At 36.6% G+C, this 27793-nt stretch overlaps 2 protein-coding genes across 2 annotated transcripts; one reads left to right on the top strand and one right to left on the bottom strand.

Moving 5' to 3' along the window:
- LOC138318612 (Fanconi anemia group M protein-like) lies at nucleotides 1-23488 on the bottom strand. Its single transcript, XM_069261120.1, is given in 17 exon segments — nucleotides 1-2875; nucleotides 2878-5758; nucleotides 6192-6330; nucleotides 6723-6853; nucleotides 7261-7504; nucleotides 8346-8552; nucleotides 10600-10784; nucleotides 11026-11123; nucleotides 11449-11678; nucleotides 15426-15557; nucleotides 17757-17915; nucleotides 18382-18459; nucleotides 18903-19075; nucleotides 19428-19546; nucleotides 20130-20434; nucleotides 20842-21083; nucleotides 23441-23488. Coding segments are annotated over 16 exon segments (7659 nt in total). The 5' UTR covers nucleotides 21043-21083; nucleotides 23441-23488; the 3' UTR covers nucleotides 1-498.
- Nucleotides 23489-23591: 103 nt separating this feature from the next.
- On the top strand, nucleotides 23592-27127 carry LOC138318611 (microtubule-associated protein 10-like). The gene has a single exon (XM_069261119.1). It carries the CDS (start codon nucleotides 23768-23770, stop codon nucleotides 26723-26725), a length of 2958 nt encoding a protein of 985 aa, XP_069117220.1. The 5' UTR covers nucleotides 23592-23767; the 3' UTR covers nucleotides 26726-27127.
- The last annotated feature ends 666 nt before the right edge of the window (nucleotides 27128-27793 follow it).

Here is a 27793-nt window from a genome sequence, read left to right as displayed (position 1 = left end):
TTGAGAAAGACCCCTTCAGTACTTTTTGAGTAATAGCTGTAACAAACTTTAACTATCAAAATCCAAGATGGCCGCCTGTCGGCCATCTTGTTAAACGATCGGTCCCAAAATGCAATATGCACAACTAGGGCCCTAGGGGAACCTACATATGAAATTTGAGAAAGATCCCTTCAGTACTTTCTGAGAAATAGTGGTAACAAGTATTGTTAACGGACGGACGGACGGACGGACGGAAGGACGAGGACGGAAGGACGGACGGACGACGGACCACGGACGAAAGGCGATTTGAATAGCCCACCATCTAATGGTGGGCTAATTACAAAGATAAATGTTAAATAAATGATGATGTAAATTTAGATCTTTAAAAAATCTGAATTCCTTTTTACGGTAAATTAAAATCTGAAATCAACATTATCTAATAACAGCTTGTATTCATGAATTTCTTCTGTACAGTAATTTCAATATATTTCATAGGATCTCTAATGATGCCGACTATTACTAGCCATAACTAGTAGGCAACATCTGTTCATCGAAATCCCTCCTTACATAACTATATACCTCCCCTGCCCGTTTCTCAGACATACAGCCCTTAGTCCTTATAGCTTGTACACTCGCAGCTAAAAAATCTTTTATCGTCCTGAAGTTGTGCGCGAGGTTAAGACCATGGACATAGGTCAGTTTTGGAATGGAAACATAAAACTTAACATGCTGCTGTTTTTTGTCACTAATGTTGACCGGTACATTGATTGCCATGTTTTTCCGTGTCTCCAAGATACAGAGGTCAGCTAAAATGGCTGCAGTGTCCAGCTGCCCAGCAGTGAAGTAGAGTTTTACACTAGAGTTGATCAACTGCACAATTGTCTTGTCTACATACCTGGTCCAATGAAGAAGTCTATTTCCCTTGTCAGAACCTTTCACTGGGTCCGACTCTATAATCAGACATGGCCGGTCATACAACTCGCATAATTGCTGTATACGGTCAATGAGTTTGGCACGATTTGACCCATTAGTGAATTCTGACCACACTTTACGGTCCACTCCCATTCTGTTGCTGGTAACATAATCGCATCCAGCCAGCTGAGTAACTATCACAGACAAATTATGTTTGAAGCGAAGCTCAGAAACAATATTCTGAGAACCATTGATTTCCCTGGAGTCCACAAATATCACAGATTTCTTGTCGTTGTATGTATAAGCACTAGTCAACAGTAAATCATCCGTCTTATCACAGTTTAACCTTGACATGTTGTTTACCCTTGAATTATTCACGCTATTTTGAATCACAGATGATTCGGATGCTTGGCTTTCCATTTGGGCTTTTTCTGCCAACTTCTTTTTGAATTCTTCCTGTTTTTCTTTCTGCTTTTGCAACCGCTGTAAACGCAGTTGTTCAGCTGTTAAAGCTGTTGTATTCAACCCAGAAACGGATTTGTCAGCAGCTTGATGACTTGTGTTCAACCAAGCCCCAATTTCTTTACTTCTACCAGACTGTTTATCATGAGGATCACAGGATTTTGATGGTCCAAAGGAGTTTGATGACTCAGGTTTGGAATGTAACTCAGAAATACAGCCTGTACTCATTTTATTATTCTTTATCCTGGTCATAAGCGATGGTATTATATCCTGTGAATCTTCGCCAGGGGAGATAACTTTTGAAGGGGAGATAACTGTACACTCTTCATCACTAGTACTACTGGAGAGTAACACTCTTCCCCGACGTTTTACAGCTGGCACTCGTGGTGTCTGTACTGTCGAAACATTACACTTATTCTCTTCTTCACTAGAAGAATCAGACATTTTTCTGATTCTTTTTCTCCCAGACATATTTTTCACAACTTTTTTCTTTTTAATAGCCACCGGTTTAGACCATCGAGTTCTTCGTCCAACATATGTAACATCTGGATCCTGTATAACACTTACTTCATCCTCTACCTCCTCATCAAAGTCAACATTAGTTTCCTCAAAGTCATCTCCAACACAAAAGCTGTCCTCTATATAATGTGAATCCTCATATTCCTGTGGCTGTGAAAATACATCCATTTTATCATGGTTATATTTCAATCGGAATTTGCCACCAGTGAAAGGACTTCTGACAGATTTAAGATAGAACGCATGCATGTCCTCAGCACGTCCCTGTGACATCTGAGTCGCCTCACCGATAAAACTATCCTCCATTTGATCCATATCACTTCCATCATCCTCATCATCCGAAACATTTTCTTCATCATCAGAAACATCAGCCTCAGCATGAATAAACATATCTGCAGGAGACTTTGATTTTGTCCTTCGTTTGACAGTTTGTCTTTCCACATCCGATGACTTATTTCTTGATGGCCTTGAATCAATAACTTTATTCCTCTTCAAAATAGACCTGTCATCAGCAAAGTCATTGTCATCCTCGTCATCAGCATTGAATTCATCAAGGTTTGGAAGTTTAAACGATACATTGAATTTTGATTTATTTACTTTCTCCTTTTTCAAACTAGACTGCTCTTTAGGTTCATAAGGTGTGCGGAATGGAGTAATCTGACTTTTTCTTCTGCTTTGTGAGAAAACCGGTGACGCTGGTGAATCTAATAGAATGACTGTTCTTCGTTTTTTCCTTACAATTATGTCATCATCTGACTCAGGAGAGAGTGCATTATCAGGAGATTCTTTTAACACTGGTGAAAAACCTTGACTTCCTTCACATCTGTCAATATCAGGTGTATCAAGTCCTGTCAGGTCCACACAACTGTTAGGGGTCCTGGGATTTGGTTTGGATGATGTATGCACTGGAGTCTGAACATTTAATGGTGAAGTTTTCAGCATGAAGTCATGATTAGGAGACAATGTAGAATCAGATGCACTATCACTAGTATTGTGATTTTTTTTTCACTGTGATTTTTTTTTTTATTAATAACCACCACTGAATCTTTAGAGGCTGTGGAACTTTGTTTGATTGGTTTTACACTGTGCAAAGATTTACAAGCAGAAGAATTAATTCCAGGCTTATCATCCTGTTGGTGAATAGGTTTAGTTGAGAAAGATTGAGTTTCCTCCAATAAACTGTCATCAAAATCTTCCTCCAAATTTATTCCAGAAACAACATTTTGATCCTCCATTTTTGCTGATGATTTTTTAGTAGCACCCCTAAAATCACTGCAGCTTTTTTCTGTACGACTAGTTTTTCCTTGCCGACTGATAACTGGATTCAGTATAGAGAATTCCTCTGAATCTTCCTCAATTGTACTCATTCCTACAATGCCTGCCACTTTGTTAACTTTGTCTGACTTGTTGATGGACATGTCTTTCCCTACTTTGTCTAACTTTACTGTGGATGTATTAGCAGATGTTAAACAGGTGGAATCAAATTTGGTTGACAAAGATTTCCTACTCTTTAGTAAACTCTGACTTAGACTGGCTGAAAATGACTTTTGAGAGAAAGATTGGCTAGTACACGGTGATGGCGGAATTATATCCTCATCAACATCAAAACCCAGATCAAAATGAGGCAGATCAAACGAGTCCTTACTACTCTCATCAGAACTGGCATCAGGATTCTTGTTAGGCTGAAGGTCCTTATTTGTAGAACCTTGCTTTAAATCTTGATCAAGATTTTCTGCATCCTTTTCATTTCTGTTTTTGTCATAATTGTTCTGTAGATCTTGTGATTTATGAATTTCTTTTCTTGAATTCCCTTCAACTAAGACATTTTCCGATAACTTGTCTTCAGATTCCGTTTTCTGTTCTGTATCGGTGAAATGCTCTGAGTTTTCTGATACCAGTTCATTGCTGTCGTGAACACATGCCAATGCCTGTGTAAATGTAAACTGAGTGGGAGAGACAGTAGAGGTTCTCTGGGTTTTTAGAGCCATCAACATTTCATTATCATACGAATCGTCAAACAAAGAGGCATCAGCTGACCTGCAAGGTGTTTTGTTTACCTGTACAGGCGTTAGTTTTGTTTTATGTCCAACAGATGCACTTGACCCATTATTGATTGTACACTCTTTGCTTTTATGTAAGCTGAAATTAGTTGATACATCTTTTGGTTTGTCCATTAATTTACCATCAACTTCACTCTGGTTATTTGAACTTTCTGGTCTGATGGATTTCATATTTCTTGCATGTTCCTTGTCACCAGTATTTCGTGATTGGTCACTCACTGAAGAAGATGAATCATTTTTCCTGTCTGCCTTATCTTTCTCTATGTCAGCATCACCAAAAATATCATCATCCTTAATTAAAAAATTTGCTTGAGTGTCAAAAACGTCATTTTCAGAGGATTCATCTGAATGCTTCTCCTTTACTGGCGAATCACCATTCTTGTTTTTACTGTCTATCACACTATTCTGAGGAGATTTTCCAAGTTTATCACCTGTAGTACATGATTTACTTTCTGTTCCAAATGGACCATCATCTACGTTTTCTGCCAAACAAAAATTCATCTGAGTGTCCATAAAGATGTCTGAATCATCAGATACTACTTCCTCATCTGATCCTGAATTTTTCAGTGAAGTGTGAGCCTTACTAACTGATGGAGATGATTTACTGTCTACAGATTCTTTTTCCATGCTGTTCAATTTCCCTTTACCATCCTCAACATCTGAATGATCACATTCAAGGTCACTTATATCATCTTGGTGACCTTGGGGGATGGATTGTTCAAGTTCCTTCAAAGACTCAGAAGTAATTGTTGGTGGAGACAGGTGTGTTTTGTGGATGTGAATATCCTTCAAAGGTTCAGACATTTTTCTTCCAGGTCCAGAATTTCCACTCCTGCTTTTGTCATTAGCTGGTGACCTTTCCTCCATTGAAGAATGACCTCTATCAAAGTGATCTCTCATTCCTGCTGAGTCAGATCCATCCAGGCCACTATTACTCTGTTTCTGGTAACAATACTCTTTGCTTTCCTTATCCCACTCATCCACCAACTGTAGCAAGTCTAATACAGGTAGATTTTTACACTTATCCAAATCTGCTACAATCTGTCCAACTTGCTCCAAAGGTGGTGGTGTTCTAACTTGACACACAATATTTTCTGTAGTGTCTACACTTTGCGACTTTGCCACACTTATGTTCAAATTAGGAAAGTTAGGAAGAAGTTGTGAAAAGGAAGATTCTTCTTTCTTGTCATCAATTTCCATCTCATCATGGTCGCTTTCCTCAAGTGGAGAATAATTTATATCAGAGAGATCCATATCTTCTACTTCGTTTCTATTGTCTCCCTTCACCTCTACCTTATTGTCAGACATTTCTTCATCTAAAGGTGGCAACACTTTAGGGACCATGTCTTCTTCATCAGTAAAATCTCGGCTTTCGGTATCAGCTATCAACTGTACAACTGATTTATCACCGCTCATAGAACGTTTCTTATCCTTTTTACTCTTCCTAAAAACAGGCTCTGTCTCTGGAACGTCCATTAATACTGGCAAATGTTTTGTCAGCAGGCGTTTACCTTTCTTCCCTTTCTTACTCACACTTCCTTGCACTGATGACCTTTTATCATTAGGATTAATGTTAAACTCTGGTAAATCATCACTGTCCTCATCACTACTGATTTCAAACACAGGCAAGACCTCACTTTTCCTGACACGTTTTCCTTTGCCTTTTTGAATGGTGGATGTAGCCTCGCTGCCCTTCTCCACGGAGACACAGAACTTTCGTATTCCTGTCCCTCCTCGACTGCTTGTTTCCTCAGGTTTTAGTACATCATCCTTGTTCAGAAATAATTTCATTTCATTGCCATAGGGATCTTCATTTGGGTCTAGAAGTTCTGAAATTTGATTTTGAAACACATAAATATTTTGTTTTAGAAGATCAATTTTTTAATACAGTATGTTCTATATTGTACAAGAATGAATTTAAGTTTCAATGCAAACACAACTCTGAATTATGATTTTGTCGTAACATGTAATTCTAGACATTATTTCAGTATACATAAATCTGTGATTTGGTGTATTCAGTTATCCATAAAAATGGTCACAAATTCACATCATTTTTCATTGACCATTGGCAATGGAAGGTTTCTGCAAGGTTCTATTGAAATTTGTACCCTAGTTCCATTAAATTACTTACAAATATATAATGGAATATGGATGACCATAAACACAAAATACACTTGAGTAATAATCAGAGGGTTAAAACAAACTACAGTGTTCAAGCTGATAAATTACTTTCTTTCTTCATTAATTGGTATATCTACTTACGCTGAATTTCAATAAACTGCATCAGCTCCACAAAGTTTTTAGTTTTTGCTGAGTGATCTATTTTGTAAGTGTCCTGTAGTCGATTCTGCCACGGTAGCCATTCACAGAGGATTTGCTTTTCACCAGGTGGTTTGGGTTCCTAAAACAAAGTGAAAAATCTTTATATCTGTTACTGTAAACACACTTCAATTACAGTACAACACTGCATAAACTAAATCTGGTCCAGATTTATCAAAACAACAAGTAGAATTCATTATAACTTTCCTGATCTCAGTTTTTTTCAAGAAAACAGGGTTACAATTATGTAGATTTAGCACTCGACAATAAAAAAGCATGAATCAGAATTAATATTCAAGCAAAAAATCACTGAAAGGAGACTTACACGAACATAAGAACATCAGATAGTCACATGTCAAAAACGACAATATAAAAAATTCACAAATTTTATGGGGAAGCTTTATAAACATAAGAGTTTCAATATTATTTCGTATGTTATTGACAATGTGTTTAATATTAAAACTGTGTGCTTACATGTTGCTCCCCTAAAGCTAACAGAGGCAGCCTCTTAGGCAGTATGGGTAAACTGTCTGGTGGGACGGAGTAGTTCTGAATCAGGTCTCGGTACTCCTCAGCAGTCAACAGACCATCGTCACTGGTCACACCTGTTTACAAGAACAAAGGATAATATCACACAACAAGGTCTTAGCAGCTACATGTACAATTTATAACAATACGAGTCTTATTAAACTACAGAATTAAATATCATCACAGGTTATTTGATATTAGGAGATGTTACTGTTAATCAAATCTCAGCTCTCTAATTCAAAGGTAAGATAATATTTTTCCACTCAATCATACCCACAAGATGTGTTAATTAATAACAAAAACATTCTAGAACAAACCATCAAATGATATGGATTTAAAAGAGCTTACTCAAAGTAATGAAATGTAATTTCCATCTGTTAAAACTTTTTATCCCATTTACCTATAGTTATAATTTTTTCATTCACTCATTATTTCAGATATTGGATTATCGATAGATAAACAGTACATTTTTTTTTTTACTAACCTGCTGTAGATTTTGACTGGAACTTTATTTTACTCTGCTTTGTATCCTGTTTCACTTTTGGTCCAGTTTTTGGCCCATTTTTCGGCTGGAAATTCTGCTTGACGGTGATATGCATTTTATGACAGGATGGAATCCATGCCTCTGGGATCATGCGTGGGTTGTTTTGGTAGAAGTGAAGGGATTTGGCACCATTGAGGATCGCCTTGTGTATACTTTTCTTTGAGTACTGACTTTGATTATAAATCTATGTAAAATAAAACAAACTGAACCTGTAAAATTTCAACTTCAATCCTACCACACATAATATTCGGCGCAAAAGTTAGGTAACTATTGAATCAACAAGGAATTTATTCTTCTGGAAAATTTGTTTAATTGATTATCATGATCAATTTAAATGAGAATCTACATGTACATTCATACAAGACACAGTATATATCATGTATATATCATAGGGTGTTCCTCTAGTTGCTGGGTAGGAAAGGCAGCTAGCATGAGTTAGAATGCAACTCCTAATTGTGTAACATTATCTTATATTGTGAATGATGTTGTTAATCATAAATTTTCCTGGAGTGTTATTGATGATATAGGGAAGCAGTTCACTATTAGAAAGGTTTGTAAGACTGGTAGTTGTAGAATATTTTATCTTCTTTAAGTTACGACAGAAATCTCAACCTGAGGGGGTTAGATTCCTAGGTTGTAAAACACAAAGTTTACCAGGAGTTTGATGGCTTTAGAATCTTACCCTCAGGGTTGAGATTCCCTTTGCCTCATTCTCAAGGGAGTGGAAAATGGTATTTCTCTTAACTTGTTCGCTCTCTGATGTATTTATTATTGACATTGCATTAACGTATGACAATAATGATATGATGTATTGGACTCCCATTGGCATGATGTCAAGACAGTATTGTGACATCATGGTATTATTGGTGTGATGTCATATAGGTAGTTGTTCTCTGTTCTTCCTTTCACCAGAATTGTAGATACTTCATGTATTTCTTTCCAGATTAATTGAAATCACTATCCATGGAACATGATTCCATTACCATATTACACCAGGTACTGGGATTCTACTTAAAACTATTCACCTGTTCTTCCTTGCCCTCTGTAACTAACATGATGATGCGTCCCTCACGTTTTCTGCCAGTACGTCCCATCCTTTGTACCAGTCTTATTGGACTTTTGTGAGCATCAAAACATACAATGAGATCGACTTCGCCAATGTCCAGACCTTCCTCCCCTACACATGTGGACACCAGTGTGTTATAGCCCCCCTCACGGAACTGCTTCATCACCTGTACATAGTAACAAACAAACAATTGTTTAATATTACTGATGCGATTAAAACTATTTTGATGTAATTTTGCTTGAGAAAATTTGAATATGTATAATGAAGTTCTCTCTCCTAAAACTACAGTCAATGTTTTAAGTGTTGTGTGCATGGTATATTGGGGATAACAATCTGGTTTACAATTTTAGGAAACTCATGAAAACACACTGTATAATACATGCCTTTAATTGTACAAAAATAATCTCAGAATTTCTGTAAGGCTAAAATGACCAATAACAATATATTACACATCTTCTGGAATGTTTCAGCATGGTTTGGGTCTCAAATATGCATAAATTAACTGAAATTGAAAATTTTGTCATTTTTTGCCTATTTTTCATAGTTTTTGTTTAAGAAAAAACAGGGCGCAATCTTGAAAAAACTCAACATTTTTCAGATACATCTTTAGGATAAATATACATGTGTACAGTTTGTTCAAGGATGTGTGCATCTATGGGTTCTAGATAAAAAACCAAGCAAAAATTGCGAAAATTGATGAAATTTCCACATTTTCATAATGTTTGCATATTTAGGAAGGTTACCATAGCAACTACAGCTGCAATGATACATAACTATCATACTTATTCTATACATAACTATCATACTTATTCTATACATAACTATCATACTTATTCTATACATAACTATCATACTTATTCTATACATAACTATCATACTTATTCTATACATAACTATCATACTTATTCTATACATAACTATCATACTTATTCTATACATAACTATCATACTTATTCTATACATAACTATCAAACTTATTCTATCAAAGATATACTCCATATTTGATATTCAACAATTTTAATCACTAAATAACAAGTTTGAAAATTTGATTTATTTTTGAGGCCAAAAAGCGCCCAAACCATACATAGTCCTTTTGCCAAAATATCCTAAACAGTTCAAAAGCTTTGGTCTGAACAAACCACTGGAAGAAACACATGAACAAGTACTTATTTCATGTTTCTTTTGATTTTAAGGCGAAGAGCAGATATTTTAATACCAACGGTATTGCACGTATAGTGCGCATTTTTTTCTTAAATTATCAAGTGAAAAGTTGGGGTGCGCACTATACGCAGGTACAAGGCATGGCCAGCTCCTGGGTCATGATCACTGACCGGCAGGTCAAGTGTGTAATTGATTCGTCACATTAAACAGATTACCTTATAAATATGTTTCTATAGCATGTGTAAAACTTTTGAACTTGCAAATATTTACTGAAGCGAGTGTAATGGCCACATGCAGAGCCAGCAAATTAAATACGAAACTAAAACCTTCTTACATTAACACTGACCAATCGGAACTATAAATGATGGTATGACTGTAAAATTTACTCTTATTACCATTTATTGAAATGGTTCTGTAAGATCTCATCCTGATTTCAATACTAATTAAAATAATTGAGAATACGGAAGTGTGCTGTCAGTTCTCAAATATGGCGGCCACCTGTGGTTGATTAGCCTACTCAGTCGGCTTTCCAGCTAATACCTTGGACAATGATTAAATCTAAATGCCTATCAGATACACAATAGACTTGATTGATACCACTTGGAATTACACAAGGTATGATTACTTATTTGATTGTAAAAACAATGTTGTTGAGATCCTCATTATAGTGTAATCGACAATTCACAAGCTAACTAGGCCTGCCATTGTGTAAACAAAGTGTCAATCATCGTGTCAAACTTCTCTCGCCAGGTTGTTTTAAGCACTGATAAACTATAAGAACCGTTTGATTTTGTTCTTTAAGAGCGATTGGAGGCAATGCAAAATGTTTTGAACGAAGATACAAAAACAGATTTTTTTTCTTTTGTAAATTTTTTTTTCCAAAATGAAACTCAAAAACGTACCTGCGCACTATACGCGCAAAAAATATGGTAAACAAAAACCTTTCCTGTCACTGATAGAAGTTGCAGACTTCCTCATCAGAGATTCACAAAATCTAATCTATCTACCAAGAGATTTGATCTCCCTTAAACACTAGACCCTGGCCACTGTACCTTAAGTTGCTCCTTCTGTGTGAAACCCTTAGTGGCCTTCCCTGCAGATGACTGACCGATGAAGCTCATCACCTTGACCAGTGGTTGGTGCTGCGTGAGTATGTCCGTTATCTCAGACACACTGTCTCTATACTGGGAGAAAATCATCACTCGTGTCGCCTGGGACTTCTCTTCAACACTTCCATCTGGTGCAAAAGAATATTATAGCCTAGCTCATATCAGCATCTTGTAGCAGTTGTCCATTACATTTGAAAAGAAATTTGCTATTTGTGTTTTGTGTCTAATAAACAGCTATGCTATTTAAGGACATGCAAGGGAGCTGTGGTTGTGGACTTCTAAAATAAGAATCAACAACCTTCAAACATCATTGTAGTCCTCTGAGACAAGGACCAATTCATATAAAGAAAACAGCCCATTTATACAAACCTTTTAGAAAATTATCAAAGTGGTTTACCACCACCTCCTCTAATTTCTGCATCTTAGGATGTCCTGTCTTGTAGCCATCTTTGTATTTCTGACTCAGCCTGAGAAAACAAACATAGAAATTAAAAGAGGACATTTAGGGTTTACCAAAATCTATATCTAAGTACTAGTACCAATATTTCCTGAGGTGAAGCTTATGAAAGAATACATGATATTAATGGAATCTTCACTAATTTGCAGGTTTTGTTATTGTTTTATCATATATGAAAATATATATCAAATATGAAGATTAAAAATACAAACTTACAAAATGGAAATTTAAAAAAATCTAATGGATCAAAACAAAATCTTTATATATATAACATCCTCCTTTTAACACATTTTATTGATACACATTTTTCTGATATAATTTGATATCTAAGATACCTAATATTTGGATCAATAGCAAATTGACTGCGGAGTTTCTCCATCATTTTTACAAAGTCAGCATTCTTCATCAGTTCAGTCTTTGTGCGTCCATGTCCCTTTTCTCCACTCACTATACTTTCTAGGTAGTTAAACAAGGACCGTTGGCCATGCAGTTGTAATAGTTCAAATCCATGGTACAGACTCATAGCAAGGGCAAGGTCACCCTCAACAGCACCATACTGTGTTCTCTGTAACATAAGACTCAAGGTCACACTCAACAGCACCATACTGTGTTCTCTGTAACATAAGACTCAAGGTCACCCTCAACAGCACCATACTGTGTTCTCTATAACATAAGACTCAAGGTCACCTTCAACAGCACCATACTGTGTTCTCTGTAACATAAGACTCAAGGTCACCCTCAACAGCACCATACTGTGTTCTCTGTAACATAAGACTCAAGGTCACCCTCAACAGCACCATACTGTGTTCTCTGTAACATAAGACTCAAGGTCACCCTCAACAGCACCATACTGTGTTCTCTATAACATAAGACTCAAGGTCACCTTCAACAGCACCATACTGTGTTCTCTGTAACATAAGACTCAAGGTCACCCTCAACAGCACCATACTGTGTTCTCTGTAACATAAGAACCAAGGTCACCTTCAATTGTGCCATATTGTGTTCTCTGTAACATAAGACTCAAGGTCACCCTCAACAGTACCATACTGTGTTCTCTGTAACATAAGACTCAAGGTCACCCTCAACAGCACCATACTGTGTTCTCTGTAACATAAGACTCAAGGTCACCCAACAGACATACTGGTTCTCTTACTACTGTAGCACCTCAACAGACCATACTGGTTCTCTTAACATAAGACTCAAGGTCACCCTCAACAGCACCATACTGTGTTCTCTGTAACATAAGACTCAGGTCACCCTCAACAGCACCATACTGTGTTCTCTGTAACATAAGACTCAAGGTCACCCTCAACAGACCATACTGTGTTCTCTGTAACATAAGACTCAAGGTCACCTCAACAGACCATACTGTGTCCTTAAATACTACTGTGTTCTCTGTAACATAAGACTCAAGGTCACCCTCAACAGCACCATACTGTGTTCTCTGTAACATAAGACTCAAGGTCACACTCAACAGTACCATACTGTGTTCTCTGTAACATAAGACTCAAGGTCACCCTCAACAGCACCATACTGTGTTCTCTGTAACATAAGACTCAAGGTCACCCTCAACAGCACCATACTGTGTTCTCTGTAACATAAGACTCAAGGTCACACTCAACAGTACCATACTTGTTTTTTCTCTGTAACATAAGACTCAAGGTCACCCTCAACAGCACCATACTGTGTTCTCTGTAACATAAGACTCAAGGTCACCCTCAACAGCACCATACTGTGTTCTCTGTAACATAAGACTCAAGGTCACCCTCAACAGCACCATACTGTGTTCTCTGTAACATAAGACTCAAGGTCACCCTCAACAGCACCATACTGTGTTCTCTGTAACATAAGACTCAAGGTCACCTTCAACAGTGCCATACTGTGTTCTCTGTAACATAAGACTCAAGGTCACCCTCAACAGCACCATACTGTTTTCTCTGTAACATAAGACTCAAGGTTACCTTCAACAGCACCATACTGTGTTCTCTGTAACATAAGACTCAAGGTCACCTCAAACAGCACCATACTGTGTGCTCTGTAACATAAGAACCAAGGTCACCTTCAATTGTGCCATATTGTGTTCTCTGTAACATAAGACTCAAGGTCACCCTCAGCAGCACCATACTGTGTTCTCTATAACATAAGAACCAAGGTCACCTTCAATTGTGCCATATTGTGTTCTCTGTAACATAAGACTCAAGGTCACCCTCAACAGCACCATACTGTGTTCTCTGTAACATAAGAACCAAGGTCACACTCTCACATAGTCCATACTGTGTTCTCTGTAACATAAGACTCAAGGTCACCTCAACAGACCATACAACATAAATCAACAGTACCATACTGTGTCTCTGTAACATAAGACTCAAGGTCACCCTCAACAGTACCATACTGTGTTCTCTGTAACATAAGACTCAAGGTCACCCTCAACAGTACCATACTGTGTTCTCTGTAACATAAGACTCAAGGTCACCCTCAACAGTACCATACTGTGTTCTCTGTAACATAAGACTCAAGGTCACCCACAACAGTACCATACTGTGTTCTCTGTAACATAAGACTCAAGGTCACCCTCAGCAGCACCATACTGTGTTCTCTATAACATAAGAACCAAGGTCACCTTCAATTGTGCCATATTGTGTTCTCTGTAACATAAGACTCAAGGTCACCCTCAACAGTACCATACTGTGTTCTCTGTAACATAAGACTCAAGGTCACCCTCAACAGCACCATACTGTGTTCTCTGTAACATAAGACTCAAGGTCACCCTCAACAGTACCATACTGTGTTCTCTGTAACATAAGACTCAAGGTCACCCTCAACAGCACCATACTGTGTTCTCTATAACATAAGAACCAAGGTCACCTTCAATTGTACCATACTGTGTTCTCTATAACATAAGAACCAAGGTCACCTTCAATTGTGCCATACTGTGTGCTCTGTAACATAAGACTCAAGATCACCCTCAACAGTACCATACTGTGTTCTCTGTAACATAAGACTCAAGGCCACACTCAACAGCACCATACTGTGTTCTCTGTAACATGACACTCAAGGTCACCTTCAACAGCACCATACTGTGTTGTCTGTAACATAAGACTCAAGGTCACACTCAACAGCACCATACTGTGTTCTCTGTAACATAAGACTCAAGGTCACCCTCAACAGCACCATACTGTGTTCTCTGTAACATAAGACTCAAGGTCACACTCAACAGCACCATACTGTGTTCTCTATAAAATAAGACTCAAGGTCACCCTCAACAGCACCATACTGTGTTGTCTGTAACATACACTCTAGGTCACCTTCAACAGCACCATACTGTGTTCTCTGTTATATACAGGATATCATACAGATCCAAGTCATAACTTTTATGTTACGCAGAATCAAGGTCCTCTTTGACCAAACAATACAAGGTCACAATGCCAACATCAAACAATCAAAGGTCAACATGTACATGTGTAGTGAATTGGTAATATATACAATAATTCTCTTTCAATGTTGCATTGTTCAGGAAATATCTTGAAAATAAACCTCAGGTAAATATTATTAAGTTAAATCAATTTATCTTTCAACAAGAATTCCACAGAAGTGGATGTGTTGCCTGCACAGCATCACAAAAAATAGTTATTTAAAGTTGAAAATATTGTTAATAATTAGGTGAAGTTTTCAAATTCTGTAACTCTTGCAAATATTGATGGATTTTGACCAGTATCGAACCCATCTTAGATCTCATTGATATAAAGCAATACACTAAATTTAGTTTAAATCGAAAATTAAATACTGAAGTTATACAGCGGAAAACATGTTTTGACAATTTTAAAGTCCCGTAACTCTTGCAAATATTGACATATTTTGACCAGTATCAAATCAATCTAAGATCTCATTGATATAAAGCAATATACCAAATTTGGTTGAAATCGGACAATAAATACTAAAGTTATTGTGCGGAAACCATGGATTTATCTGTTTTGACAATTTTAAAGTCCTATAACTCTTGCAAATATTGATGGATTTTTACCATTGTTACTTATACTAATCCAAGATCTCATTGATATAAAGCAGTATACCAGATTTGGTTGAAATCAGACAAAAAATAATTAAGTTATCGCATGGAAACCGTTTCCCGGACACCGACACCGAAGTGTCGCCCTTGCGTTGCAGGCGACACAAAAATTGTCTTTAATGATCTTTATATCTCTACTTTTCCTTGGAAGGTCACAGGTTTGAGTTGACTGTATAAAATGTGTACATGTACTTGTGTGAGAGGGTCTAGTCTAAAACATGGTACACTTATTGTATTCTATTTTACCTGTAGCTGTTGAGGGGGATTCTGTCTAAAGGCTTCTCTAGCTTTCAGAATCAGGAACTTGGAAAAACTGGTAGTCTCTCTCTTATACAACACACCTTGTCTCTTAAGTCGGCCAACAACCACATCCATAACCTTTGGAGAAAAAAAAAATTGTTCCCAAGTCGTACATTTTGCTCATGTTTTTGCAATATTTGGGACCTTCTGATATCCAAAGTTTTATCTGTAAGGAAAAGGAGATAATACACAATACAAGAGATCCCAGGCGCTCACCAAAAATGATCTAGTTTCAGTACTTTCTGAGATATAACAAACTTCAATTATCAAAATCAAAGATGGCTACCTGTCGGCCATATTGTTGACCAATCAGTCCCAAAATGCAATATGGGCAACTAAGTACCCAGGGGAACCTACATATAAAACTTGAGACAGATCGCTTCAGTACTTTCTGAGAAATAGCGGTGACAAACTTCAATTGTCAAAATCCAAGATGGCGGCCTGTCGGCCATCTTGTTGACCGATCGGTCCCAAAATGCAATATGCACGAGTCGGCCATATTGTTGACCGATCAGTCCCAAAATGCAATATGCACAACTAGGGTCCTTGGGGAACCTTCATGCGAAATTTGAGAAAGATCCCTTCATACTTTCTGAGAAATAGCGGTAAAAAAATTTAACTATTAAAATCCAAGATGGCTGCCTGGCTCATCTTGTTGACTGATCGGTCCTTAAATGCAATATGCACAACTAGGGCTCTAGGTGAACCTACATATGAATTTGAGAGAGATCCTTTCAGTACTTTCTGAGAAATAGTGGTAACAAACTTAAACTATCAAAATCGAAGATGTCTGCCTAGTGGCCATCTTGTTGACCGATCAGTCCCAAAATGCAGTTTGTACAACTAGGGCCCTAGGGGAACCTGCCTATGAAATTTGAGAAGATCCCTTCAACCCTTTCTGAGAAAAAGCGGTAACAAGAAATGTTAATGGACAAAAGGATAGACCACGGAGGAAAAGCGATTTGAATAGACCACCATCTGATGATGGTGGGCTAAAAATAAACAGATAATTTCAAAATACCAATCACATTTGGTTAGCAATTTTTCTGGAGTGTTAAACAAAATTCTCTGCAAATAATATTGCAAAGAGATTCATTTGAATTTCTTTTCTTCAGTTATGGTATGATATTCATATACATACAGTCAAACCTGCAATAGCAGACACCTCTATATAGTGGACACTGTCAATAACGGACAGTGCTAGGAATCCCCAACAAAAATCATTATATAAATGTCACGTATATAGCGGACACCTCCTCAATGCGGACAGCGGACACTAAATTTAGTCCGTAAGTCGGTAAAATTTCCATATAACGGACACAAAAAACTTTTCTGAACGTCAGTACTTTCACTCGAATAAAACATAAGCTTTCAGTAGAAGTTTGACTACATAAATATACAGTATAGTGGACACAAAAAGACATCGTTTTTGAATGAAAATCACTGTATGAATTGAATGTGTATAGCAGACACTTTCTATGAAGAAAGCGAACACTTAAATTTAACCTGAAGACAGTAAATATTCTATTATACAAACAGCGAACATCTTTTTTTGAACCTGTGCATCGGTAAAATAACAAAGGAAGCCATATCGGCAATGTTCTTCTGCGTTAGTCAATTAGAGTTATTTCCCTTACGTCACCTTTCGTAACACTCTGGGGTTTGCATTATATCTGTGTTGGAATACACCTTCGGGGCTCGTTGGGTGTGATGTTTGTATAGCGACTTTTTGATGTCAGCCAGTTCATGACTACATGTGTTTACATTTGTTTCGTCTGAAATAACAGAGATTCAAGACAGTGTGGACACTTTACTCGGCTCATTAACAATGTGTTTAGAACAATTACATGTACGGACCAATGAGTGACGAAAGATGACGAATAACTGTTTCAGATTCATTTTTTCTGATTTGATTGAAATGAAAAATATAAATATACTGTACATATTCCTTTAAATAAAAATTATGTTACTATTCATTTATTCCAAAATGAACCAAATGAAAAGAAAATGAGACAAATACATGTATTTGTATATGGAAAGATTGCTTAGGTTGAACCGCTCAGGGGACATAACTCGTCAAAACACTGACCTCTATATAAAGGACACCTCTCTATAACGGACACTTTAGCCTTGTCCCCTGGGTGTCCTTTATACACAGGTTTGACTGTATTAAACTTTGTAAATCAGATATCAGTATAATCAATACTTTAATGCACAATAATATCATTCAGAATGATCACAGAAATTCTATCAATTTCCAGAGATTATTCATCATACCTGTATGTATGTTTTTTTCACCTGAGTGAGCTCATCACCCAGAGGAATCACAATCTTTTCCACTTTCCGTTCATGTGAAAATTGCTTGATGTCAATTGACTCCTCAGTCCTCAATTCAATGTGTGATATGAGTAAGTTTGATAAGACTTGCTGAACTGCCTGTAACAATTGGTACAATCTGTATTACAGCAATTGTAAAATTTTTCAAATACCAGTTTTGATATGTAGAATAACGAGTTTACTGTAAATGTAATATTTTGGCAAAAACAATACTGAACAAGTTAGCCCAATGATGAATGAACAACATACAGCAAGTCAAATTTCTGTGACCACATTTAAACACATTATTTCTCACACAAAAAGCATTGTTAAATAGCATTGCCCCTAAAATATGTACAATTACAGTATTTCATCTGCATATAACATTACAAAAAGTTACTTATTATATTCACCTTTCCCTCCATAGACCAATTGAAAAAATTAACAAAAATTCAAATTAATTTTTAAATTTCTCTTTTACTTCTGGGTCACACCCAATATATCATCAGACAAAAGACCGCTTGTAAAGACTGGTTATTGTGTAGATACAATGAATAGACTTATTCTTAGTCTTAGGATACATTACCTTAATATCACTACCTGGTGTAGCACTAAGGGCCAAAATACGGAAGTTTTCTGTGTATTTTATCAACTCTCTTACAACCTGTAATTAAAAGAAATCATATTCTCTAATTGTATACATCATAATAAAACCCTTTTAAAATCTATCACAACAAAGTAAATACAACTGTTTTTATCTAGAAACTTTATTTAGAGATGAATAAGGACGGGTTCACAGGTTGTCATAATTCTGATATGCATTAGAGTATACACCACACTGAATGTGTTAGGTACTTCTAGACCAAAAAATATGACATCCAATACTTATTGTGGATAAAATATAGGTTCATTTAGATATACATTTATAAAGATATTAGAGAATACATTTTTTAACATCAGTGTAACTGTAGACAAAGAACATAACCGAGAACTGTCACCAGTTAACAATGACGGATTTTTAACATTACAACTATGATATTAGATTAACACATTGGGCTCACTTATCTACATTTTATGCAGTGGATATACAAAGAAGTTCAGTTATACCTGGCAGTAAGCATGATTGCCTAAGGCTTTATGGGCCTCATCCACTACCAGACACCGGACCCTGACTGCAGGACATGTTCCACGACTCAGATCATTAGTGAGGACTTGTGGGGTAAGGAAAAACACTCGCTTCTCCTGCCAAGTACGTTTCCTCTCTGTCGGAGCCATATTTCCTGTAAACAATAATTATAATGTTTATAGTAAAAGAGGTATAAAGTTATGAGTTATTTTTAGACATTTCCTTCAGAAAGGTACACAAGCTACACTGGAAATGAATTATCCTATTCATTATGCTGTAATAAATATTTTGTTATTTTTCCAATATTTTGGGCCATTCATAATGAAGTGATAAAAGCCCTGGCCCGAATCCATGTACTAATGACAACCGTACAATTTTATTTTATGGTAGATATTTCAATGGAACAGCCCTTGGCCTACAGTGACATTTATCCAGTACTTCCAATGGTACCCTTTAGTATAAATCTTACCAGTACTTCCAATGGTACCCTTTAGTACAAATCTTACCTGTCATTTCAGCAGTGTCAGACTGAGGAATTCCCATGATATTATAACAAGCCTCTATCTGTTGAGCTACCAAAGGCTTGGTTGGAGCCATGAACACAACCTTTCCTTGAGGGTACCACCTATTCAGTGAGGGAACTAATATTTAATTCAAAACTCATTTTGATATAAATTCTGTAACATTATTGATATCATAACAAAGTATTTTAAAGGTAAACTTAGGAAGCATTTGAAGAATTTGAAATTGCAATTTTGTGGATTGATCTGATCATAATCTTATCTTGAACAGTACAATATTGACTACATACAATAAACTGAAGCTGATGGGAGCTAGCTAGGTTACATGAAAAAAATATGAATGACCTTCAAACTTTGACATAACATATTGTGGTTTTCACATCATGGATGCAAATTTTGATATCTAAATTTACCTGGTAAAAGCTGTATAATCTTTGTACTGTGAAAGTACCTATTAACTGCTCCAACAATGCCTAAAACTTTTAATTAAACTATGGAGAGCTAAAGCAAAACTTAACCACTAGACCATTGCTGTCATATTGGCCAAATGAAGTTGTACATGACTTAACTCATTCACTCCTGAAATTCCAAAATAGACTATCTGTATGGGTCTTCAGGGTTTGAATGGCTTAATTTAATACCTGTTGAAGTTGTAAAAGTTGATTATGACTAATTATATGAATTTACCTATAGAAGTTGTACATGACTACCGCTGCTATGAATGTCTTGCCAAGGCCTGTTGGGAGGGTGACCATGGTGTTTTTATACAGGGCCTGTTGGCAGATGTTGAACTGATAGTCTCGCACTGGGTAGTTGGTAGGGTAGATCCAAGTCTTTCCTGCAAACTTGTCAAATCCCTCGGGAGCCACTGTCTGGGTAAAGGACACATTACCAGAGAAGGACTCAGCTCCCAGAGATATGTTGCATACGTCTCCGCCAGGTGGGTCAGCAGTAGGCTCATTGTTATCTGGCACTCCCACATATTCCATAGCCTTATAAAACAATGAGAACTAAAATATAACAGACATTTATCATCTATTCTAATAAGCTCACCATTAAGGACCAGTAAGATTAATTCTTAATTTGGTTGAAACTTAATTGTTTTCATTTTCATTCAAATATCTACTTGTACTTTAGGTAAACGTTAGGTAATCACATGCGCAGTATGCAAAATGATTGTAAGACACAAGTTTTCCACTTAATACCAATTGCAAACGTGAAGTGAAAAATTCCACTTTCTCCTACGCTAAAAAAACATTGGCCTATATATGTACATATGTGTGCAGTAGAAATCCTTTCCTGAACTAATTAATATTCATTTTAGAAATAGATATTAAAATAAAGTTTTTAACAGCAACATATAAATTTTAATGTTTGTAGTAAAAAGCCAAAATCAGACCTGTGCCAAAAGGTCTTCATCGTCATCATCTTCCAGTCCATCACAAAGATCTATCAAGTCAGAGTGGTCTGTAGTTGATGATGGCCCTGGTTGTGCATCATGTATATCACTCCTTGAATTATTAGCGACAGAGTTGTTGCCAGATTTGGACTTTTTGGCCCCCCAACTTTGGAACAGGGTTGCTTGTTTTCCTTTATTCATCTTCAATAGTTTTCATGTTTTTTTTCTTCTTCTTCTCACATCTGAAACATTATTGCTACTATATATAATGATGACCTGTATGTTTCTGGTAATATTTCATTTCAATATACCAGATAAGCTTTAATTAGACATAATTTACTGAGAGAGAAATTGTTATGGAATAGCAATGTTTACAATGAACATGAACGTTATATTTATAATTACATTTCACTTTTCCTCAATCTATGAATTTGTGTTCACTGTTCAACCACAGGCGTCTGCTTCTGGTTTGATAAAAATATGATAACCTACCCCTACTATATGCACAGGCGTCTGCTTCTGGTTTGATAAAGATATGACCAAATATGACAAATTTTTCAATTGCTTCTGGCGTGGGGTTAATTTCCTCAAATTAGTTATCAATTTGAGGAAATTAACTGCACGCCAGGAGCAATTGAAAAATTGCTATATGATTTAAATGAAAATAAATCCCAAGGACCGGATATGATGCACCCTAAAACCCTCAAGGAACTACGCAAGCAAATAAGTAACCCTCTAGCAGAAATTTTTAACAGATCACTCCAGGAAGGTAAACTAACAGAAGCTTGGAAAGAGGCAAATAATATAACAGCAATTTTCAAAAAGGGCTCAAAATCTGAGGCAGGAAACTACAGACCAGTCAGTCTTACAAGTATTATTGGGAAAACACTGGAAAAATTAGTAAGAAATAGCTTTGTAAATCACATGGACAAAAATAATCTTTTGAGTAATAAACAATTTGGTTTTATAAATGGGAGATCTACGCAACTTCAGCTACTAATGGTTTTGGAAGAATGGACAAAAATAATTGACAACGGTGGTCAACTGGATGTAATTTACATGGACTTCATGAAAGCGTTTGATAAAGTCCCACACCGTCGTCTAATAAAGAAACTTAAAGGATATGGAGTGAGTGATAGGGCTACTAACTGGATAGCAAATTTTCTTAGCAATAGATGCCAAAAGGTCATTGTAAATGGAGAAACATCAAAGATATATCCTGTATTAAGCGGCATACCCCAGGGAAGCGTTCTTGGACCAATTTTATTTGTACTCTACATTAATGATTTACCGGAAAATACAGAATCCCAGTCGCCACTTTTTGCAGACGATACAAAATTATACAGAGAAATCAGAAGCATAGATGATAAAAACATTTTGCAAAGTGACTTGATAAATCTTGAAAAATGGTCTGAAAAGTGGTTACTTAAATTTCATCCAAATAAATGTAAAGTCCTTGCGATTAAATCCAAAGAAAAGAGAGTATATAGTATGTCTGGAACAACAGGCGAGCAATTAGATCTTGATAATATTACATCAGAAAAGGATATTGGAGTAACAGTGGATGAAGATTTAAATTTTAGAACACACATCCAATTAGGAGTAAATAAAGCAAACAGCATTTTAGGACTGATAAGAAGAACCTTTACCTTCCTGGATAAAAAAATGTTTAAACTACTGTTTAAGGCTCTCGTGAGACCCCACCTGGAAAATGCCTCAAGTGTGTGGAGTCCTTATATGACAAAGGACATAGAACTTATTGAGAACGTCCAACGAAGAGCTACAAAGCTCATGATCATACCAGGCTTTAAAGACTTGCCATACCCAGAGCGTCTACAGAGACTAAATCTGCCTACCCTAGAACATCGTAGGAAAAGAGGGGACCTGATAAATGTTTTCAAAATCCTGAAAAATATTTATGATGAGCGCGTCACATCGTCTATTTTCCAAATGGATACCAACAGCAGGACAAGAGGACACTCCTTAAAAATATTCAAAAAACGATGTAACACTGATATTTGAAAACATTTTTTGAGTTTTCGAGTTGTAGATACCTGGAACAATTTACCCCAGCATGTTATAGATGCAACAGATGTCAAGAAATTTGAAATTCTTTTAGACAATCATTGGAGAAACTGTCAACAAATATTTTAACTTTAATATATGCTTATTAACTCAAATGAACATTAAATTACATGTATATATTATGTATACTGTATACTCTACATATAGCGATTAGAAGAATATGGATAAAAAGATCATTTATAATTACACTAGAAGTAGTAATCATTGTATCATTGAATTCATGTAATATTGATATGGATATAGAGGCTAAAAGCCTGCATCCATTATATGTCATATTAAATCGTATTAAATGATAACCTACCCCTACTATATAGTAGGGATAGGATATTTTATTTTTCCTGATGCAGACGCCTGTGGTTCAACTTCATCAGCTTTATTTTTATAACCTTATAATGATTGTGTTATCTTGAAACGTGTCTTTGCTATGTTCGTCAATAATTTTAGTTTGCTTAATATACTCCCTTGAAGCAGTTTCTTAATATTATATCTACCACTTATCACAGTCATTGTTTACGTTTTTCCTTCTTTGGTCGACACATTTCCAACTAACAATTTTCAAAATGGCGCGCTCCGATTCATAATCAGTAAAACGCTTAAATAGAAGGATAATCAAGCCCGCATCATGTAAGCGTCCGTTACACATTGATTTGTTGTGTTTTGACGTTTGACGACCATACAAGTTGTATCTTGTAAACGATTTTGCAGGGAAAGCATGTCAGCTTACCGGTGAAGTATGTTTAAGGTGTTTGAAGATATTTGTCGTGAAACAAGAACATTTATCACAAAGGAAGATCGTTGATAATTTCACTTCTGGTTCACGTTCGGTTCGTGAGTTACAAAAATGGCAAAAGTAACAGACAAAGAATCGTTGTTTTCGCTGGAATTGGTTGTTGAAAAACTCTACATCCCCCATGTTGCCTGCAGATTTCCAGCTGTTGCATTCAGGTTATTGGACTTTCCTACGATTCTTGTAGAACATGTTGAGAAAGAACTTGGAGATAAAATAAAACGCAAGATTTCTACTGATCCATACTACAATGTACCAGAACAATTTACAGAGTTAAAAGACAAACATGGCAATTTCATGATGAAAAAGGGTAAATCGTGCTTGTTTAAAATAGCAGTGTCTAGTCTGAAGACCCACCTGACCAATACACCTCTCTATGTAATGGTCATAGACAATTTTCCAAAGGTGTCAAAATTGTTAGGTAACTGTACTGTCCCTCTGGATGAAGTGATGGATTTGATTATCAATGATATAAAAACTCTTGGACCAACAGTACCATCAGTACATGGGGACAAAGGATTGTACAAGATCTACAGCTTGATGGGAAAAGAAATAGGCTATATAATTCTTGGATATCGTCTTCTTAGTTTGGGCCCTGGACTTATACCGCACATACCAGAATCTGCAATTGCAAAGCGAATGTCAGCAGATATAGACCATGCGTATCAACATGAAGATGTTGGCAGTCCTTCCAAAAAGGATGGTGGTGGCTTTTCGAGGAGGGATGATGATGTTTTGATGACAACACAGGAAATGGGATCAATGACAGATCCAGAAAAGCGTGATGTTGTTCTACAGACTGTGAACATGTGTGATAAAGAAATTCATGTTGCCATTTCAGAACCAGAAGTTAAATCTAAGTCAACTGAAGACAAAGGAATTACTGTAAAAGATCTGCAAACCATTGCTACTCAAACTTTCAAAAGATCTAAGCCAAAACCAGCTGCAGAATTGAATGGTCTTGATGTTAAGAATGCAGATGATGATGATGGAGATGATATAATTGCCACCAATATTGCCCAGCCTCCTGCTCTTTTTTATAACAGTGAAATTGAGCCTGCAAGAAAGACTCAGCGATTGTATGCGTATAATGGTGATGATTCTAGTGATGAATTGGTGTCTGAAGAAGATGGTGAGTCATCAATGGCAAAGCGTGAAAAGAAGAAAAAGGAAGAACAATTAAAGCGTGAAAGACAGGATTACTTAAGAAACCAACAATCTCAAGCTGCTAGGGTAACATTTATGAATCAACAGCAACCTCCAACCCAACTGAAACCACAGCCTCAAGTACCGATTCAAGAAGCCAGAATAGGAGATCAGGCTTTATTTCCGTTACTAACAGCTCTAATGCAGGAAATTTCAAAGATTCAGAATCCTCAACTTGTTCAACAAACTGTCCAACAGGTCAAATCTATATCCAGAACCCAGCAACAACAACAAATACCTCAGACACCACAGCAGCAAAAATCAGCAGCTGAACAAGAGTTTGAGAAAGAAAATCAAAATACAGACCAGGAGGGTCAGAGACAAAGAGGAAGGAAAAGTCATAGAACATGTGCACATCCTCAAGATGGTGTCCCAGGACAGAGGAGTTGGCTTAGACAGACTCCTCAACTTGGTGTGAAGAAATCAAAGTTAACATATGGTCTAACAAACACACAGAGGCTAAGGCTTGCAAAATTCAATCCAGATTGGGCAAAAAATATAGATAAGGAAGAAAATGATGCCAAGACTGCTGCTCAAAAGCAGAAAATGAAGAAAAGTTTTCGGGATGACCAGGAATTTGACACTGGTAATTTGTCTGATACGTTGACAGAAGTTAGGCGCTTGGCAGAGAAGAACTTACAGGATACACTGGCTGAAGATACATTGTTGTATGGAACAATGAACTCAACTTCAAAGTCTAACAGGAGGAGAGTTTCTCCACCGAGACGAAAACAAAAACTGTCACAAAAGCGCAGCAAGTCTCCCAGGAGTACAAAACAAGCACCGGGGAAATCCAAGTCTGCAGAAGACATGAAAGAGTCTTCTAAGAAAAATATAGATGAAAATCTTTCTGATCGAGATACTCCTAGTCTTCCAAGTCAGAGGAGTATACAGGTCCGTATACCAAGTGCCCAAATGTATGAGGAGAGTGATGACGAAGATTTTAGTGACCTGGAGCAAAAGGCTCCAACTAGGAATGGAAGATTTCCAGGATTTCATGATGATAATGAAAGTTTGCCAGATTCAATAGATGCAGGAGCCATGGATAACAGATTTGACAATGATTCATTTGAATTGAAAGATGATGAGTTTGATCAACCTTTGGAATCAACAAGAAATTCTAAACCATCTCCGCCAAAAGAGAAGAAAAAATGGCAAATTCGTAAATCTCCGGAAAGTAATCCATATAATGATGATTCTTTTGAATCTGATATCTCCCCTCGACGTGAGAAGGTAGATCTGCCTGATAAATCCAGAACATTTCAGTCTACAGAGGATTATAGCACTCGCCAGTTTCAGTCGACAGAGGAACCAGAACTCCAACGACTGATGAGTTCTGGAGAAAGATCAGAATTATCAGATGTGATGAGTTCTGAAAAGTCGGCCAAATCTCCAGTACCTGTGACAGCTAGTATGAATTCTGCCAGATTTCAGGTTATTAATCCAAAAGCCTCTCTTCAGTCCCCAATCCCAGCCTTGCGACGGTCACAAGCAAAACTGGATAGTTCTATTGCAAGGCCATCACCAACAGGCACTCCAAGATCCCAGACAAGCTCGCGATTTCCAACACCAAAGCCAAGAAAAGCCAGTACAAGGGAGAAACGTACAGAACTAAAGCGCGAATCTCTACACACTGAGTCTATCAGTTCTTATGTTCCATCAGATGGTGACTTTAATCCGTCGTTAGAGAGTGATAACTTTTCTGATGACTTTTCATCTCTCAGTGGTCGCGAAGATCTTAAAAGATTGAAAAACCAACTTCCCAGAATGGTTCCATCCACAAAGCTTGGATATACAATCCATTAGATTTGATTGGACAATTCTGGTAAAGCATTACTTCATATGTGCTATGGAATATGTGATATTTTATTTTTGTTTATTTATCTTACAGATGTTGTGGTATTTAGTAGTGTTTTTATTTGAGACCTTTTGTGATGCAGAGATCTTTGGTCTTGAAATGAGGTATTGATTGTTATATATTTAGTTTATGAGAAAAGTAGGAGCTTACCTACTGCCTGATGTGTCTTGGAATTCTACCATTATGGCCTTCCACCTCTAGGTTATGGGTTAAAAAACCAGGTAGGGTAGTTGCCAGTTACTGATATTGGTAATGGTGTTTATTTCTCTGGCTGTTACCCCAGCTTTCTTCCCTCTCCTAAACTTGGTACAGCATTTCATTTAATGATCCTTTCTATTAAAAGGGCACAATCAATACTCGCTTCCAAGAGAAGATAAATCCACAGGGACCTGGCACGAAAATTTTTAACCAACAGTATACATATATATATTATAGTAACTATAATATATATATATGTATACTGTTAGTTTAAAAAAGTCGTGCCAGGTCCCTGTGGATAAATCTGTTCAACAAAAAAAATCTCTATTATACTTATTGATACATTGATTGTATTTGATGAGGTGAATAATTAATTCATCAATGTACGCATTTAATTTGTTTCAAAATGAATTCTTCATTCCAAGCATTCAGTGTCACTATACACCCCTCAGTGGGGAGGAGATATATGTGCTGTATGCTAATGTCAAATAAACTTTATTACAGCAGGTAAACTAACAAAATAGGATATTATCTAAAGCTTGGTCATGTAGCTGTATCATTCAACTGCAATTAGCGTGATTCAACATGACCTTGATATGCCATAAATGGTAATCTGAATTAAAAAAATTACATGCCTTTATCACGTTCAATTGTAAGTTGATTACAGTTGACTCTGGTGTAGAGTTCATTTTAAAAGGAAGTATCTACGGTACTGTTACAAGGAATGTCTAAAATGTAGAAATTATAATCACAAAGTTATTAGAACTATGAGTTCTATATCCTTGTGGTCAACTCATCCACCCTTGAATATATATTTA

The sequence above is a fragment of the Argopecten irradians genome, chromosome 3 (assembly GCF_041381155.1).
Source record: "Argopecten irradians isolate NY chromosome 3, Ai_NY, whole genome shotgun sequence".
Classification (NCBI taxonomy): domain Eukaryota; kingdom Metazoa; phylum Mollusca; class Bivalvia; order Pectinida; family Pectinidae; genus Argopecten; species Argopecten irradians.
Note: the sequence above shows the minus strand (reverse complement) of the source record. Positions and strands in the feature narration are given on the sequence as shown.